Here is a 17,046-nt window from a genome sequence, read left to right on the forward strand (position 1 = left end):
TACTTGATTGGTTGGATCCTAAAGGTGTACGACTACATCAATTGTGTTGATAAACGCTTCCGCTAAACGGTCTACGAGGGTACGTAGACATACTCACCCCTCTCGTAGCTATGCATCTCCATGGATAGATCTTGCTTGTGCATAGAAAATTTTTGTTTTCCCTGCAACGTTCCCCAACACTTTTCTCCGCCACACGACGACAGATGCACAGGCCTTCCGGTCTACGGTGTCACCGACACGCAAGGTATATCCTGAACCATGAATCGGTCGTGCTATACTTTTTCCGATTTGGGTTAACTTGGATTCACAAATCTACGCTATTGTTGTTTGGTGGCTTGCTTGCAATACGCGTGGGTACCTTTAGACAGGAACATATGCAGTTTCTTTGGTATCACATGAGGAAATTTAAAAACGCCTGATTCACTAATATGTGTGTGTTCCCAATGAGTATACTCTTGATGGAAAGTTATGTCTTTTTTATTCGTCCTGCAGCTTTATCAATGCCAGGCCTTGAATTGGATTTTTTAGAACATGTTTCATTTGGCTTAAAAATATATCTGCAATGACATGCTATTGTTACTTTGTTAGCAATCATCTAAATGCTCCACATTTCCTGTGATAAATATATTAGTCTATAAAACATGCACTGCTTTATGTGTTGCCTGCCCCTCTTCGATTATGCCTTCTGTTGTACTGAATAAGTTTTCTCCTGTTCCAATGGTGTGTTTGAATATCACTTCCTAAGGTTAACTCATGTTTAGTCTGCTTCGATTGATAGGAATATTATTTGACCAGCAATAACCAAGCAATGGTGTTTTTTAGCAGGTCGTATGACATTGTTTGATCGCTCAGGAAAAGGATCTCCAACCAGGATATGCATCAAGGCATATTCTAGCGTCGTGGGGAAGCAAATTGCGAAGCTTGGTGAACTGGCCACGGAGGAGGTCGCCCGGCAGTGGACGTTCAAAGACGATGTTGATGCCATGGTGGACGTTCAAAATATGGTATCCACGTCTAAAACCTATCTTAAATTTCATATCTTATTGGTTTGGTCATTTACTATGGTAAAAAAAGTGTTAATGATGGAGAAATGTGCTGAGTCTAAAATAATGCAAACCAGCAAACAGAAATTTTGGTGGTTTTCATACACAAAAAGAGGCTGTTTTTATAAATAAGATCCAGTCCTCTTCCCCCCTCCCCTCCCCGCGTCGCTCACGTGTGGCGACCGGGGGGAACCCTAGCCGCCGGCTTCGGGCCTCCCCTCGTCCCTTCCCTCCCTCGCCGCCGCCGGACCACGCTGCCGGGCAAAGCCCGCCGGCGCCGGTGGCGACGGGGCTCTTCTTCATCCTGCTCGAAGGCTGTTGGCGCAGGGCGGCGGCGGACGACGGTGCTTCGCGCTGGTGCGAGGCGCGGAGGCGCGGCGGCATGCCCTGGCGGCGGGGTAGAGAGGGCTTGGTGGCGGCGCGGTGGGCTGCACGGGGTGGCTCGCGCTCGTGGCTGCGGTGGCGGCCAGATCTGGCGGTCCGGCGGGCGCGGGCGACGCGCGGCGCCTTGCCGGCAGGTGCGGGCGCTTCTGCTGCTGCGTGCAGTGCGGTGGTTGGGCTCGCGGCGGGAGCGCATGCTGGTGGTGCGTGCTGGCCGAGCTCCATTCGGGCCTCCCCTGTTTCGGCCCCTGGACAACGGCGAGCGGCGCGAGATGGCTCTCCGGTGAGTGCTCTTGGCTGAGGGTGAGGGGTGGCTTCATGCTCCTTGTCGATGGCTGGGCAGGCTGTTTTTGGTGGCCTCACGTCGGCCGCCACGGTGAGGCGACACGGGGTGTGTCCGGTGGGGAGTTTTTAGGAGGGATGGGAGGCCCCGATGTCGGGCCACTCGTCGCCGGTGCGGGGGTGCACCGGTCCGGACGTGTCCGCTCCTCCTCCCCCTTTCCTCGGTCGTGTGCCCTCTGGCGATGTTCAAGGCAGGGCGGCTGTTGGCTGCTCCATTGGCGGATGCTGCGAGTCAGGCCAAAGCCAAGGCCTTTGGGCGTTCTCATAGTTGCTTGGATGCAGGGCGGCGGCCCTGGCGGCGGGAGACGCGGTGTTCATGGGCGGAGCGCGTGTCTTGGGTGCGGTCGGGCAGCCATGGTCATGCGGGTGGCATGGTTGGTGATGTTTGGCGTAGCATGGTGGTTTGGCGGAGGGTTAACACCACAGTGCATAACTTGCCCGGTCTTCTTCGGCCGACGGTGGCGGCGGCCACGGGCGTCGTTTCTTTCATGAAAGCTCCGTCGTGGTGTTCTCTTCTCTCCACGTTGCTCCGGGTGAAAACTTGATCCTCAGGGTCGGGCGGTGGCGGCTACCGGTGTCGTGCCCTTCTTGAAGGCACCGCCTTGGACTCCATGCTTCGTCACTGTCCCGCTTCACTTCTCGGTGGCTAGGTCTCGGGAGGTCCTCGTCGGCCCCAAGTAGTTCCTTTTGGCCCATCTGTAGTATGCTTGGTGGTCGATTGGATAGTGTTGCGGTGCATCCGCACCCTTGTATATTGTCTTGGATGTGTGTGTTGTGTGGGGTGGTAGCGTGTTGTATCCGGATTTGTATCTCTGGTCGTGGCTTTATATATAAAGCGGAGCGAAAGCCTTTTTCGGTCATACACAAAAAAGACGCTTTGCATTAAACTTTTGCTTTGTGTATCTCCGGTGCTTGGATAGTTATGTGTGCATATAATTGATGTTTGTATATCGTGATGATCATCACTTCCAAGTGAAAATTGTCTATCACCAGTCAAATATACCTATCTCTTCGCTTTGCATTTTCACCCGCCTTTATATAATGTTTGCTACCGGGTTAGCTAAAACGGGGATGTATGGGGTGCGGCTGGACGCACTTCTTATCTGGCTGGGCGCACTTCCTATCTGGTCAGTTCATGGATAATGATTTTGTGTATGGCATTGTACTGAACCAATATCATTGTAATTTTTTGTACTTGCGATGGTCCAGTGACTATTACTGGGTTGGATACGACTGTACCCGGCAGCAACGGCAAGCCGCACTTCCTACCTAGTAGTAAGGATGATGACAGCAGAGAACCAATCAAGCTGATACAACTGCATTACAACAGTTGCTTCATACGAACTCATAGGTTCACTCATTCATTACAAAACAGACATGGGCAAACAGTTAGCAGCAGCTACTCTAGTTTGTTCTTTGCTGCAGCGCTATCTACCTGGCCATCTCAAATCTTCACCCAGGCTCCTAACCAAAAATATTTCAACGCTGAGCAATTACCAAGTGTAGAATAAACTTACAATCTGCTCACCGCAGACCAACATAGAAAAGCTTTCGGTTTCCCTTTCGCCGTCACTTTGGACAAAACAACAACTTGTTACATGAATGCTAATTCACATTTCATTCTACAACACATCAACATCACAATTCCCCACCAATTAGCTGGCTACACCGCCCCATCAAGCTGCTGCACCTGTCATACCCTCCTGTAATTCGGATTGATTCCGTAAGGTAACCAGCTATTGTCATCATACAGGACCTCATGTGCCCCGTTGAAACCATGGGGGTGGAACGACCTATTAATCGCTGGCTGGTGGACTGGCAAAGGAACAAACATATGCCGGGCTTGCTGCTGCAGTTGAATCCCAGGATCCGTCGAGTAGATGAAACTACCATGAGGTTGTCCTATCATATGAGGACCTGGATGAAAGTGTGCTTGTGGCAACCCATAGGAAAGCCGAGGAGGAATCGGAAGCTGAGATGGATGCACAATCTGATTAAATGGTTGGGTAGAACCTACTTGATGCACATGAGGCATAAATACAGTGGGAGTTGGTAAAATAGAATCAGTCCTGTTAGCAGCGCGGCCACGTTGTGCAGCGTGCTTCACTTTCTTTTGCTGCTTCTCACTGTTTCCGGGGTCATGTCGCAACTCCCTCTTCCTCTTGCTCTTAACATGTTTTGGACTGGGGTGACTGACTGGCACATCCTGATTTAACGCCCCAAAAATGAGGATCTTCAGTGTCGGTGCATCAATTTTACCCCTAAAGAAATCAGTCAATTTGGAAACAGTATCCTTTAGGCATTCACAGATGTTCTGCATCTCCACCTTCCCTACTGATCTGGCAAAATTCTGAGATCTGTCCAAGAAGTCTTCCACCTGCAAAAATGAACGTATCAAATCAAATAAACAATGCTCTGCAGGATTTATTGAGAAGTCACAATCCGAATTCACACAAAACTTACACTCAAGTTACCAATTCCTCTGTTCCAGGTCTTTGAGATCCAGAATCCATCAAAATTGCTGGCACAAAGCCCTTGCTCCCATAAATCCTTTACTGCTAGTAGCTGCACAAGAGAAGACAGAGTATATTTGAGCATGTTGACCATTGAAAAGTCAAGATGAGGCCACGATGAAACTAGGATGCGAGCTATGTGGCATGAATGAACAATTGCATTTATTTTATTTATTTTTGCAAGGTGCCCATACGTAGCCACATGCACATAGCCAGAAAAAAGGAGCTAAAAACAGCTGTGCGTTAAACGAGGACAAGCTATACACTGCACAATGGAATCAGGTGGTTTAATCATGTTCTCTGAGGAAACAGGGTCACTATATTGAATAATCAGGTTACTTGATCACCATATTTCACAGGAAAATGTTCTGAAGGGCAAATGACAACAATGTCATAGCTCAACTGAACAATGTCATCCCATTCCCGCCCAAAAAAAAAATGTCATCCCATTCCAGCAGGGTCAGGTAGGCTGAACATGTGCTGAAGTTAAGATCAAGTGGAGATGTTTGCAGCAGGAGGCTAAGGCTACATTAACTGGAAGTGTAATAGGAACATTGTCAAAAGTACATTCATCGACAAAAAAACAAGGGTGCACCAAATTGTGCTTTTGCACCTGATATCTTCCTATCAAAAATTGAAGCAAACTATAAAGAACTCACTTTACTCATTAGTGATACAAAAAGTTCAGCAACGGATTCTTTATTAGTGCTCCCAAACCCCTTGAATAGCACAACGTTTCTCTGGACACTTGCAAAGTCTGCACCATCTATAAATGGGTATAAAATATCTTACTGTTAGTTTTTAATCAGTAATCAGATGATAAAAATATGACAACAGCAAATGTAGTTGCAAAGAGCCAAAAAGAATGACATGTACATCAATAGAGGAGGTACCTTTCAGTAAGCCGGAAAATGCAGGTAATATTGGAGGATGCCGGGTCTGCCCTCCACATTTACAATTCATAAGTGCACTCATTTATTTTTGTTCAAAAAGAAAAATAATTAAGCCTCAAGTCTCAGCCTGGGCCCCTCTAATGGAAAATTCTATACAACAGCTAAGCTATATCCAATGTACTCCGATCGTGAAGTTTGAACAGAAAATCAAATAAAGGTAACAATCTCAATTTACCTGTAAATGGAAAGCAACTAAGGAGATAATTGCCATCGAGCTCATCGTTCGATCTTTGGGACAATTAACATCATGTGTCTTAGCCCAGAACTTCATCTGCAGAATAAACAGAAAATAATTGTCATATCTTTTAGGTAGATAACTTCAAGGGGAGTATAATGCTAGTTATACTTTCCAAAAATAAACAACAAGACAGGATTGAAATACCAGATAACAAAGTATCTGAAATCTTTCATCAATTGAAGAAACAAGTTTAAATATCATCGATCTTGACATGCCATCTTTGTTTTCGACTGAAATATCACATTCAACCCCAGTTCCCTTATCAGTAACCTTCAGTACAGGAACTATAGCACTTAAAACAGGTAAAACCCCATAACAACGACCACGGCCTGAAATTGACAATACAAGAAAGATAAGAAGTAAGGAAGACATCGACAGTAGCAACAAAAGGCTTCTACTAAGCAGTTGGTTATATGCCCAACACGAAATGGACTACACAGTTTGCGGACATCTATCCAAGCAATGCTGATGCTATTGAATTGTAAATGACAGGCAGCCTTGCCTCGAATGAAACTTGTTCAATATAGCCAATTATAATTCTTCCGATTTTACATGTTTGGTACATGTCATATCTTGCAGTTTATACAAAGAGACAACACAAGAAATGGATAAAATTTTAAATCTTTGTTTTTTTACATAAACTGGACATTATAAAATAACTAGCACACATGTCCGTGCATTGCAACGGTAGAAAAAAATGATATATACTTATATTTAGTGAGACATGTATGTGTAAACACAACGCCTTATGCCACACTACAAAGAAAACGGTAGTTGCAACGGGAGAAAAAAATTGATGTATAACGGTAGTTGCAACGGGAGAAAAAAATGATGTATACTTGTATATACTTATATTTAGTGAGACACGTATGTGCAAACACAACGCCTTATGCCACACTACGAAGAAAACGGTAGTTGCGCAGTCCACCAAAACGGCCAACAACGCCACAGAACAACAACCAGATGGTGCCACTCGGTGGCAAGGAGGTTCACCTACCGAGGTTTATCAACCACTCATCATTCGTGAAATAGCGCCGACAGCAAAAATAAGATGCAATCCATTATAGAGGCTATATCTATATAAATATTTAACACATACTACCTCCGTCCGGAAATACTTGTCGCTCAACGGATGTATCTAGACGTGCTAGATACATCCGTTTGAGCGACAAGTGTTTCCAGACAGAGGGAGTATGATATAACCTAAGATGTAATGCACTGGGGAGCACTCTTAGGTCTACTCAAATTTAGTGATAATTGTATGTGAAAGCACAACGCCAAAGGGACCCTCAATACAACCCTCAAGCTGTTTAATTCGCCAACATCATCATGCATGTGCATCGATCTCCTTTAATTATGTCGTTAATTAGTTAGCCATATCAGCCTAGTCACTCATACGAACCAATGTGATCCTTTAATTATGCATGTCTCCTGTTTATTTAGCACACAACCAGCACACATCATGCACGTGCATTGTGCTCAATTAATTGCATGTCTCATAGAATTCCGTTTAATTAGCCCACGAGCGCCGATGCATGACCGATTTATAGGTTCTCAGCACGACTCGTTGCCTAGCATGCACACGGCAAGCCACATCCTATCCATCGTCACAAGGTTGTGACTCTTTTTCTTTTGCTCATTCACGGTGGCCGCTATGATTGGCGCTGCTGGTTGTAACGCCTCATTATCTTTATCTCTCTCCCATTGGCCCATGCAAAGCCCATTATCCTTGTATTGCAGCGACTGCTTGTTGATGATTACGAATTAAGACGTATATAAATTGGTAGGAAAGGATGCAAGGAAGCGAGGTGGTATTTTTAATAAGCAAAAGAACCATTACTTGTACACATAGTATGGGGTAGCTCAGTTGGATGTACCCTTTGGGCTCCACACCCACGCCAATTTTTTTTGACTGGGCCGGCCGCCACCTCAAGCAAGAAAACAGGGCACCTCATGTGAGAGGATCGGGAGAACAACCCACGAAACGTTTTTTCACTTACAATGAACGTGGCCCAATAACGGCACTGATCAATTTATAAATCAAAAATAATAATATGGGTGAACGGATCAAAAATTCGGAGAAACGCACCTTGCTTTATTAGTAGAGAAGATATAGAGGTATAGATATAGATATAGATAGATAAATTATGACCCCAGGTATTGGTGGAACTAGATGATACCCGCCACATTGTTGGGGGAATTATTTGCTATATATTTGATCAAGTTGGAACAATATTTGATTATTGTATACATTTAAGATAGTTATGGAATATAATTAGTGTAATAATATTCACATGCATGGGTGCATGTTGTGGTGGATCATTCCTCATGGATGTTAGCATGTTGAGGTGGCCTTTTTTGCATGCACGGTTGGATGTTGAGGTGGCATAGTTGCATCTTGAGATAAATAGAAGAAATGGGGATCACTCTCTCAGGTATATAGGATTCTATGAAAAAAATGCCCCTCGAATTAGCAAAACTGTAGGCTTACTGCATATAACGATTTCGCATTTAGAACATTTTGGCTTTCAACGGGATGAATCCAGATTAACATTCTGCAGGGCTAAATATGAAACTCGCGTAGACACCAAACTAAGGTTGTCAATAATATGCATTACATGATACAGTTCTTGTTAAGAGTACGTAATGGGCCTAATGGGCCTGGGCTGGCAGTATAGCCCGTTAGTCTTAGGGTTTATTAGAGATAAGTATCGCTTGCTTAGGGGTCAAGTAAGCCTTGCTTGGGAGTCAAGTAAGCCTCTCTATATAAAGAGAGGAGATGTATCAATCTAATCAAGCAAGAATTAAGAAGGAAATCCCTTCCCTCTTGCCCGGCCGTGGGCAAAAAGGCCCCCGGCCGGCCCTCTCGCGCCCTCCTTCTAGCAGCGCCATAACAGTTTGGTATCAGCTAGCTTCGGTTCGATCATGTCTTCACCGCCGCCCAAACCCGTCTCTTCCGCTGCCGGTCACCTCGCGCCCGCTCCCGCCGTCCTCACCCCGGAGGAGGTGTCCGGGGCGCTGCAGGACCTAACCCTGGCGGTCCAGGAGATCCGCATGTTCTTGGCCGGGTCCTACGGGCCGCACCCGGCTGCACCGCCGTGGCTGCCGTGGCAGCCGCCACACCCAGCGGCATCCGCCGCGCTCGCCAGGCCGCTGCAGCTGCCATCCACCGCCCCGCCCTGGCTGCAGTGGCAGCCGCCGCTCCTAGCGGCCTCCGTCGCGCCCGGCGCTCTGCCGCTGCAGTTGCAGCAGCCACCGCCGGTCAGCTCCGTCCCCGCATCGACCGCAACCACGGCGCCGGTCATCTCGTACCAGTATGGGATGCCCTACGACGGGACTGCGACAACCTCGTTCCCATCAGCGCCGCCGCCGTCCCAGGGCGTCCCCATCCAACAGATCAAGTTCCCACCATCGCTGTCACCGCTTCCGTCTTGGATCGCTACCCACCACGTGTCGGCGGCGATGAGGCTGCAGGCTGCTGCGCGTGGCCTCCTAGCGCGTCGGCGTGTGCGGGAGATGCGTGGTCTGCAGCTGCCGCTCCTCCAAGTTGCCCTTCGCTGCGCAAAGGACCTCGATCTCGTCCACTGCGTCGGGGATCTTGGGCATGCAGTTTCCCCCATGGGCGGTGGGCATGCTGTTTTTCCGGCGGGGAGAAGCCAGGGTATCACCGACAGGAGCGCACCACGTAGCACCACTGCATTCCGCCGGCCGCCGCGAGGGCGCCTCTGCTGGTCGCTCTTGCGACCACTTCCAGGTGGCCATACACATGCACTCCTTTTGTCCAGATGGTGTCCATGGGATCCAGGTGGCTGTACGCGTGCACGTCCGACGTGCGGATGGTGTCCACTTTTTGTTAAGGGCTCCAAAATAAAGCATCCCTGTCCATTTCAGGTTGAGAGTAATAAAACAAGCCGAGATGTAAAAGGCTTGTTTTTAGGTGTTAGGTTTGTGTTGCGTCGAGTCATGGTTATAAGTTGGTTAGGCTGCAGCTCGAGGACAAGCTGCATGTCCAGGTGGGGTGTAGTGTTAGAGTACGTAATGGGCGTAATGGGTCTGGGCTGGCGGTATAGCCCGTTAGTCTTAGGGTTTATTAGAGATAAGGATCGCTTGCTTAGGGGTCAAGTAAGCCTTGCTTGGGAGTCAAGTAAACCTCTCTATATAAAGAGAGGAGATGTATCCCTTGCTTGGGAGTCAAGTAAACCTCTCTATATAAAGAGAGGAGATGTATCAATCTAATCAAGCAAGAATTAAGAAGGAAATCCCTTCCCTCTTGCCCGGCCGTGGGCAAAAAGGCCCCCGGCCAGCCCTCTCGCGCCCTCCTTCTAGCAGCGCCATAACAGTTCTGAACTTTTCTTTCAAAACGATTTTGGCATGCACCTAATAGTGTTTATGTGTCGGTGTTTTCAGCAAATGTTATATTGCAGTGCCATAACGCATCATAAAACTGTTGCCTACACATGCGGTGCAAGCTAAGTAGAAGATGAGCATCATTTTATTGCATGAGCAGTTTCTCTTACGGTTACTTCTGTAGCTATGTACTTTTAGAAAAAATTATGGTAACCTCAAGATCTTCACACATGATGTATGCAATCGCTATGCCAGTCTACGTCCCTTCTTTAAATCTATCAGGTCCAATATATAATTTTGTAAATAAGATGGAATGACAATTTATGAATGTGTGTTTAATGAACTTGAATCTCCAATGAAAGATGAGTGGACATACAAATGCTAGGAGAGATATGAAGATAAGACAGTAGTAATTACTCTGATGCTTATGTAGGACTTTTGCGAACTTTCTAATAACAGAAATCTTGTCCTTGCGAGCAAATTGACCATCCATATCATTGCTAAAGTTGACAGAGAGATCAAGATCACTTTTAGTAGTAAATAGATCCATTGTGAATGACCCAAACGGTTCCACAACTGGAAAATCATCTTTTTTACCTGAAATCAAACATCACAAGAAATAGGTCACACCATCACGCAAATTTCATATATTCATATGGGAGACAAAACCTTCCTAGTAAAAATAATATCAGGATAGTGATAGCCTGTTACATATAAAAATTTGGAGAACATGTACTGGCATTAACTAATCAACTACCTCAAAGAAGAGGTTGACTCCGTTGGAATTTAATACACTTAAAAAATCAAAACCAAATACCACTAACCCAACAGGCACAAAAGATGTATGCTCAGATTTCAGAATGTACTTTTTCCCTCATGCTCTATAATGTACTCCCTAAATGCTCTTATATTTCTTTACAGAATACAACAAAAGGACTCTTTATGTCCTACCAATATATTCCTAGTACATCAACTCATCAAGGCATAAGCTTCCATAAATGAAGTGCATGGTGAAATCTGCAGTTGTCACATATTCATCTTAGCTGGCAGGTATCTGAAATAGTGAGACACTGTTACTTAAGTATTTGCATCTTTGCTTGACTGCCAGTGAACTCACATACTTGAACATCTGCATGTAATCTATAAGATCACAGGTGTTCTAAAACCAGGCATGAATGTGATGATTTCAATCCGTATACATATCTATAAAATTTTACTGTACATGTTAACAACAATTAGGCATAATAATTGAAAATACAGAAAGTTCGATAGTATAATTTCTTGACCCAAATGGTAACAGACAGGAACATCTCTTACCAAAAATATCTTTGGCAATTTTGTTGAAGACGTCTATCATAGTACGTCGTTGCTCATACTCAACTGGCTTTGGGCGCAACATCGCATATGTTTCTAGAAGTAGACCTTCTAGAGTTGGAAGCAGAGCAGGATCAATCAGGAATGCCTCTGATCCCAACTCGCAGGTTTCCGCATGCTTGCATAGAGCTGCACGTAATCCAAAATTGAAATCAGACAGTACCACACCTAATGTAAATGGCAACAGCAAATCATGCAGCTGAAGCCCAATTGCAGGTCACAAGTATGCTAAAAGACACCACCCCAACTGTTTGGGAATTTCAAAGCTCAGCGAGGTTATATTTGTGCTTTAAACGGAAAGACGTTACATTTGTACACCTTTGGAAAGTCTACAGAAGCGACAAGGAAAATAACTTCGCCAAAGGAAAATAGAGAATTAAAATAAGTGCACAACGAACCTACTATGGCTCGTTAGATCCCACAAGATTTAATGAGCTACTTTAGTATACACTATTGGATCCAACACACAATTCAAAGGATATAGCATACGTCAGCCCGCACTTTACCATCCAATAGAATTGGGGTTCATGACCGACCAACCGACTACCAGAACTTTCTACAGTAGCAGAAGGAAGGTCCTTCCAAACTGCATCACAGTTGGTACAGCTCCATGTAATAATTCTACACGATGGATTACATGCCCACATTGCTCTCCACCGCGGTCTACTCCATAAATAGAGAATAAAGGATGAACACTGAATAGAATCTTCCGTTTGCTAAGCTTCAGAGAGCCACCAGAAAGAGAGACGGTACCTTGGGTATCCCATGAAATTGCCACGCTGGGCCTGCAGGATTCCAGAGAAAAGGAAGTTCGCGTTACACATCACAGAACAGAAAATTTCTTCATCACCAGCCTAGTACATATTCATATATGAACAGTAACACGTGGCAGCAATTTCTCAAGCGCAAGCACACATCTTTTTTTCAACTAATAACAGACTGTATCTAAAGTCCACCCAAAATCTGACTTCGAATTTAATCGAACAAGTAAAAAAACATCTTTTCGACCAACCAAATAAAATCCTGCCTTCCTGTGGCTACAGTTTGGTCTCGGCTATAATTCAATCTAACAAACGGAAACCTCATCAGAATTCAATCTAGAATATGAACGGCAATAAAACAGCTCTAAGCAAGGGGAGGAAGAGGGGAGCGAAGCTGACCGGGGAAGGTTGTCGGGGCGAGCTGAGGGCTCGGGTTCGGGCGCGGAAAGAGGCGTAACGGTCACCAACGCCATGGAGTGGGACGGAGAGAGCCGGCGGCCGGAAGCCGGCGGGATCGGCGACGCTGGCGAGCCGGCAGGGTAAGGAGGTCACCGGTGGAAAGGTCAACAAAACCGCAAAGCCTACGAATAGCCAGCAAGTCGCTGACGGGTGGACCCCACGGCTCCGGTCACATAGGGTTTTTTTTTCTTTTTTGTGGATTCATATGGTTTTTTTTTCTTGAGATGATTTTGAGGATTCATAGGGTTTTTTTTTTTGAGACAATCTCGCGAAGCTTTTATTAAACCGTCACAATGTTTACAGGGACGAACGGAAGATCTCCGGGCTGGCCTAACCAAACATGGCGGCCAACCCCTAGAGAAAGTGCATGCTTCGCTAAATTGTGAGCCTCATAATTTGAGCTCCTAAATTCATGGCTAAGCTTACAAAAATCAAAAAACGACGAGTGATCTATTATTTCATGTATGGTTGCTCCATACCGAGATGCATTCTCCTTCGTAATGTCCTCAACCACCACTTTGCAGTCAGACGCCACATGGATCCTCCGCAAGTATAGATCATCTGATAGTGCAAGGGCTTCTCGAATGGCTAATGCTTCCAACGTCTCCGGTTCTGAAACATGTCTGAACACTAGGGCTGAGGCTCCCAGGAACGATCCATCCGCGCTCCTGCTTATCGCACCCACGGCTCCATATCTTCTGTTTTGAGATACTGCAGCATCCACATTTACTTTTGCACTGTCCGCTACCGGCGGTTGCCAGATAGTCGATCTAACGGGCTTTGCTACCGCCGGCTTCGACGATACAGTATTCAACACTTGAAGCTCAGCCAGGTATCGCGTGATGAAACCATGTATAGATAATGGTGACTGGAATATGGCCTCGTGGATTGCTTTCCTTCTCGCTCCCCAAATTGCCCACAACGTGACAACAAGCCGAACAAAATCTCCCTTACTCAGTATATCATGTAGCACAAAAAGCCAGTCCTTTGGGCTCTCCTCTTGGCGATCAACAAGGTGTTGCACCAGATGTTCAGGGGCCAGCGCCCATACACTGCTGGACATCGGACATGTCAGTAACGCATGCTTCCATGTGTCTCTTGCCCCGCAGAGATTGCATGTATCTTCTGTCGACATATGGCGACGCATAAACAACTCACCGCAGGGCATAGACTGTCTAGCTAACCTCCAAACGAACATCCTAAGCTTTGAAGGTACTTGGATGTGCCAAATGCTGCTCCAATCCTTGCTTTCATGCTGAACAAATGATGATCCTTCCGTTTCATGCAGCCATGCCTCTTGATTGATTTTTGTTCTCAAAATCATACGGTGTGCCGAGCCAACACTGAAAATACCACGTCGTTCCTCGTGCCATGCCCAGAAGTCTGAAACTGTACGCATACACAGTGGTATCTTTAGGATTTCCTCAGAATCAAAGGGAGTGAAAATGGACCGGACTAGTCCTTCATCCCAAGACGCAGAAGATGCACTGATGAGTTGCGCCACTCTAGTAGGAGGATGCTGCACCAGAGAAGTTATAGGTCTTTTGAAACTCTCCCTCGGTATCCAGTTGTGTTCCCAAATGTCTGTGGTTTCTCCATCTCCAATCCTCCTAATCAAGCCTTGTGCCAAAATGTCTCGGCCATCCAAAATGGCCCTCCAAATCTGCGATGGGTGAGCCCCCAGCTCTGCGTCTAGCAATGAACAGTTTGGGAAATAAACTGATTTTAGGATCCTGGAGCTTAATGAGGACTCCAAAACCATTGTGCGCCAAGCCTGCCGTGCAAGAAGTGCTAGGTTAAATATCTCCATGTCTCTGAATCCGAGGCCCCCCATATATTTCGGTCTCGTCATGACATCCCATGACACCCAACTGGGCTTCCTTCTGCCCTGCTTACTCTCCCACCAGAATTGCCTTATGATCGATGTGATGTTCTCGCAGAGCCCCCGCGGCAACCGGAAGCATGCCATGGAATAAACAGGTATCGCTTGTGCAACAGACTTAATCAAAACTTCTTTGCCCGCCGAGGACAGCAGCTTCTCCATCCACCCTTTGATCTTTTCCCATACTCTATCTCTCAGGTATTTAAACGTTCCATTCTTTGACTAACCCACATCAGTTGGCATTCCCAGATACCGTTCAGACAAGGACTCGTTTTGGACCTGCAAAGTATTCTTCACCTCTGTTCTGGTGGGACCCGGACACCCCTTGCTGAAAAATATGGAGGATTTATCATGGTTTATCCTTTGCCCCGAAGCATCACAATATTTCTCTAGCAGGTTTGACACTGCAACTGCTCCCTCTACACTCGCCTTGAAAAGCAACAGGCTGTCATCTGCAAATAGAAGGTGGTTAATGGTTGGAGCCGTGGGGGCCACCTTGATACCTGCTAGTGATGACTGAGAACTGGATTTCAGGAGGCACGAAAGGCCCTCTGCTGCAATCAAGAATAAGTAGGGGGAGATTGAGTCTCCCTGCCGGATTCCTCTGGTTGGTTTGAAAGGATCAAGCTTCTCACCATTGAAAAGAACTGAAAAAGAGACCGATGAAACCATAGCCATGACTGTGTTTATCCACTATTCTGCAAAACCAAGTTTAGTCATGATAGCTCTCAAATATGTCCACTCTAGCCTATCATAGGCCTTCATCATATCCAACTTCAGTGCATAAAAACTGTTTGACTTCGCCCTGGACCGCTTCATAAAATGCAAACATTCATACGCACAAATGATGTTATCCGTAATTTGCCTCCCTGGCACAAATGCAGACTGCTCCTCTAAAATAATCTCAGGTAATATGACCTTCAACCTATTGGCGACCACCTTGGATGCGATTTTGTACAATACATTGCAAAGACTAATAGGTCGAAACTGAGACAAAGCAGTGGGATTTGTTACCTTCGGAATAAGAACCAACACTATGGCATTGATGCATTCAGGACTTTCTTCCCCACGGACTATGCTTAGGACGACCTTGGTAACCTCGTCACCACATACATCCCAATGTCGCTGATAAAAGTGTGCGGGAAAGCCATCTGGGCCCGGCGCCTTGGTAGGAAACATTTGAAACAAAGCATTTTTTACCTCTTCGTTTGTGTATGGAGCACAAAGTGATGCGTTCATCGCCTCCTTCACCTTCTGCGGGACCTTATCCAGCACTTCTTCCATATTACTAACACCCTCCGTAGTGTACAGATTTTTGTAGAACATGTTTGCCATGTCCCGGAGTTCAGCCGGATCCGAGATAACAGCACCCAGGGAGTTTTGTAAGGCTTTCACCATATTTTTCTTTCTGCAGAGGCTAGCGCGAAGGTGAAAGAATTTGGTATTCTTGTCTCCCGCCGAAAGCCACTCGACCCTTGCCCGCTGTCTCCACATGATCTCCTCTCTGTGATACATCTCGATCAGCTGCTCGTTGATCTTTAGTTCAACATGAGAAGGTCCAGCTCTTAGTGGGTCGCCCCTGAGCTCCTCTAGCATTTGCTTAAGCTTCTTAATTTCCTTCCTAACACTTCTGAAAGTGTCCTTGCTCCATCTAATCAGCCCGCCTGCAAGGTTCCGCAGCTTGTCACGCATCTGTTCCACGCTACTGCATGGTGGTTCCCTGGCCCATCCTTCTGACAAGATCGTTTTGAGCCCCTCATGTGTCTCCCACATTAGCTCATATTTGAAAGATCTCTTCCCCCTTTCAGTTGTTCTGTTTCCATAATCAAGCAAGATTGGAGAGTGGTCTGATGTGGCACACGTAATGTGTGATATTGATGCCAAAGGGAACCTCGCTAGCCATTCCGCATTCGCCATTGCTCTATCGAGACGACACCGTGTGTAGGTACCCCCCACAACCTTTTTTCAAAAGTCCAAAAATTGCCCTTATAGCCTAAGTCCAGCAGCATGCAAACATCCGTAGCGTCCCTGAAGGCTTGGATTTGAGCGTTACTACGCTGTCCAACCCCCTCATGTTCATTCAGACGTAAAACTTCGTTGAAATCGCCTATGCAGAGCCAAGGGAGTGTACTCAAAGTACTGATGTTCTTCAGAACCTGCCATGTTTGGTGACGAAGGTGTGTCTGAGCCTCACCGTACACACAAGTCATCCGCCATATTTCTTGTTCATCTTCCTCTACCGACACATCTAAATGATAGTCAGAATAGCCAAGAATCTCCACTTTTATTGAATCATTCCAAAACAGTCCAATACCACCGCTTCTACCGCGGCTATCAACAGCATATGATTTATCATATCCAAGAGTACTAGCTAAAGCTTCTACCCTAGATCCTTCAATTTGTGTCTCAACTATACACAGTAGGGTAGGGGCAAACTGCCTCGCGAAGTCGCGAAGCTCACGAACTGTCGCAGCGTTGCCCGCGCCACGACAGTTCCAACATAAGGTACTCATTGGCCTCGGCGGCGCCCCTCGAGGCCCGCCAGTATTATGTCACCCTTGCCTTGCACTCCAGTTTTGTCCATGTTGTTCTTGCCATCATCTTTCTACATCTTTGTCCTCTTGGTCTCCTTCTTACTACTCGGGCTGGGAGGGACAGCGGGAGATGGGAGTGCCAACGTAGCTTGCTGTCCATTGCTTATCGCTGCATGATTTCCTGCAGGCACCACAGTCTTCCCCACTGCTAGGTCTGAC

At 46.3% G+C, this 17,046-nt stretch overlaps 1 protein-coding gene across 1 annotated transcript; it reads right to left on the reverse strand.

Annotated features, from left to right (window-relative positions):
- Window positions 1-3,074: 3,074 nt before the first annotated feature.
- Window positions 3,075-12,558, reverse strand: LOC123156542 (protein HESO1). Its single transcript, XM_044574692.1, has 10 exons — window positions 12,352-12,558; window positions 11,945-11,976; window positions 11,135-11,320; window positions 10,235-10,414; window positions 5,615-5,799; window positions 5,408-5,503; window positions 5,173-5,218; window positions 4,939-5,045; window positions 4,230-4,331; window positions 3,075-4,143 (listed from the first exon to the last, which is right to left on the reverse strand). Exons 1-10 carry the CDS (start codon window positions 12,423-12,425, stop codon window positions 3,460-3,462), a joined length of 1,692 nt encoding a protein of 563 aa, XP_044430627.1. The 5' UTR covers window positions 12,426-12,558; the 3' UTR covers window positions 3,075-3,459.
- Between the last annotated feature and the right edge of the window lie 4,488 nt (window positions 12,559-17,046).

This window comes from Triticum aestivum, chromosome 7B (assembly GCF_018294505.1).
Source record: "Triticum aestivum cultivar Chinese Spring chromosome 7B, IWGSC CS RefSeq v2.1, whole genome shotgun sequence".
Lineage (NCBI taxonomy): Eukaryota > Viridiplantae > Streptophyta > Magnoliopsida > Poales > Poaceae > Triticum > Triticum aestivum.

Excerpts from the sequence above, each read along its gene's own strand:
- LOC123156542 (XM_044574692.1), bottom strand. The coding sequence starts at position 12,425 with ATGGCGTTGGTGACCGTTACGCCTCTTTCCGCGCCCGAACCCGAGCCC. Across the intron at positions 5,800-10,234 it reads AGTCCTACATAAGCATCAGA|GCCGTGGTCGTTGTTATGGG; the intron begins GTAATTACTACT and ends TGTCAATTTCAG. Across the intron at positions 5,219-5,407 it reads TAGTTGCTTTCCATTTACAG|ACCCGGCATCCTCCAATATT; the intron begins GTAAATTGAGAT and ends TGTGGAGGGCAG.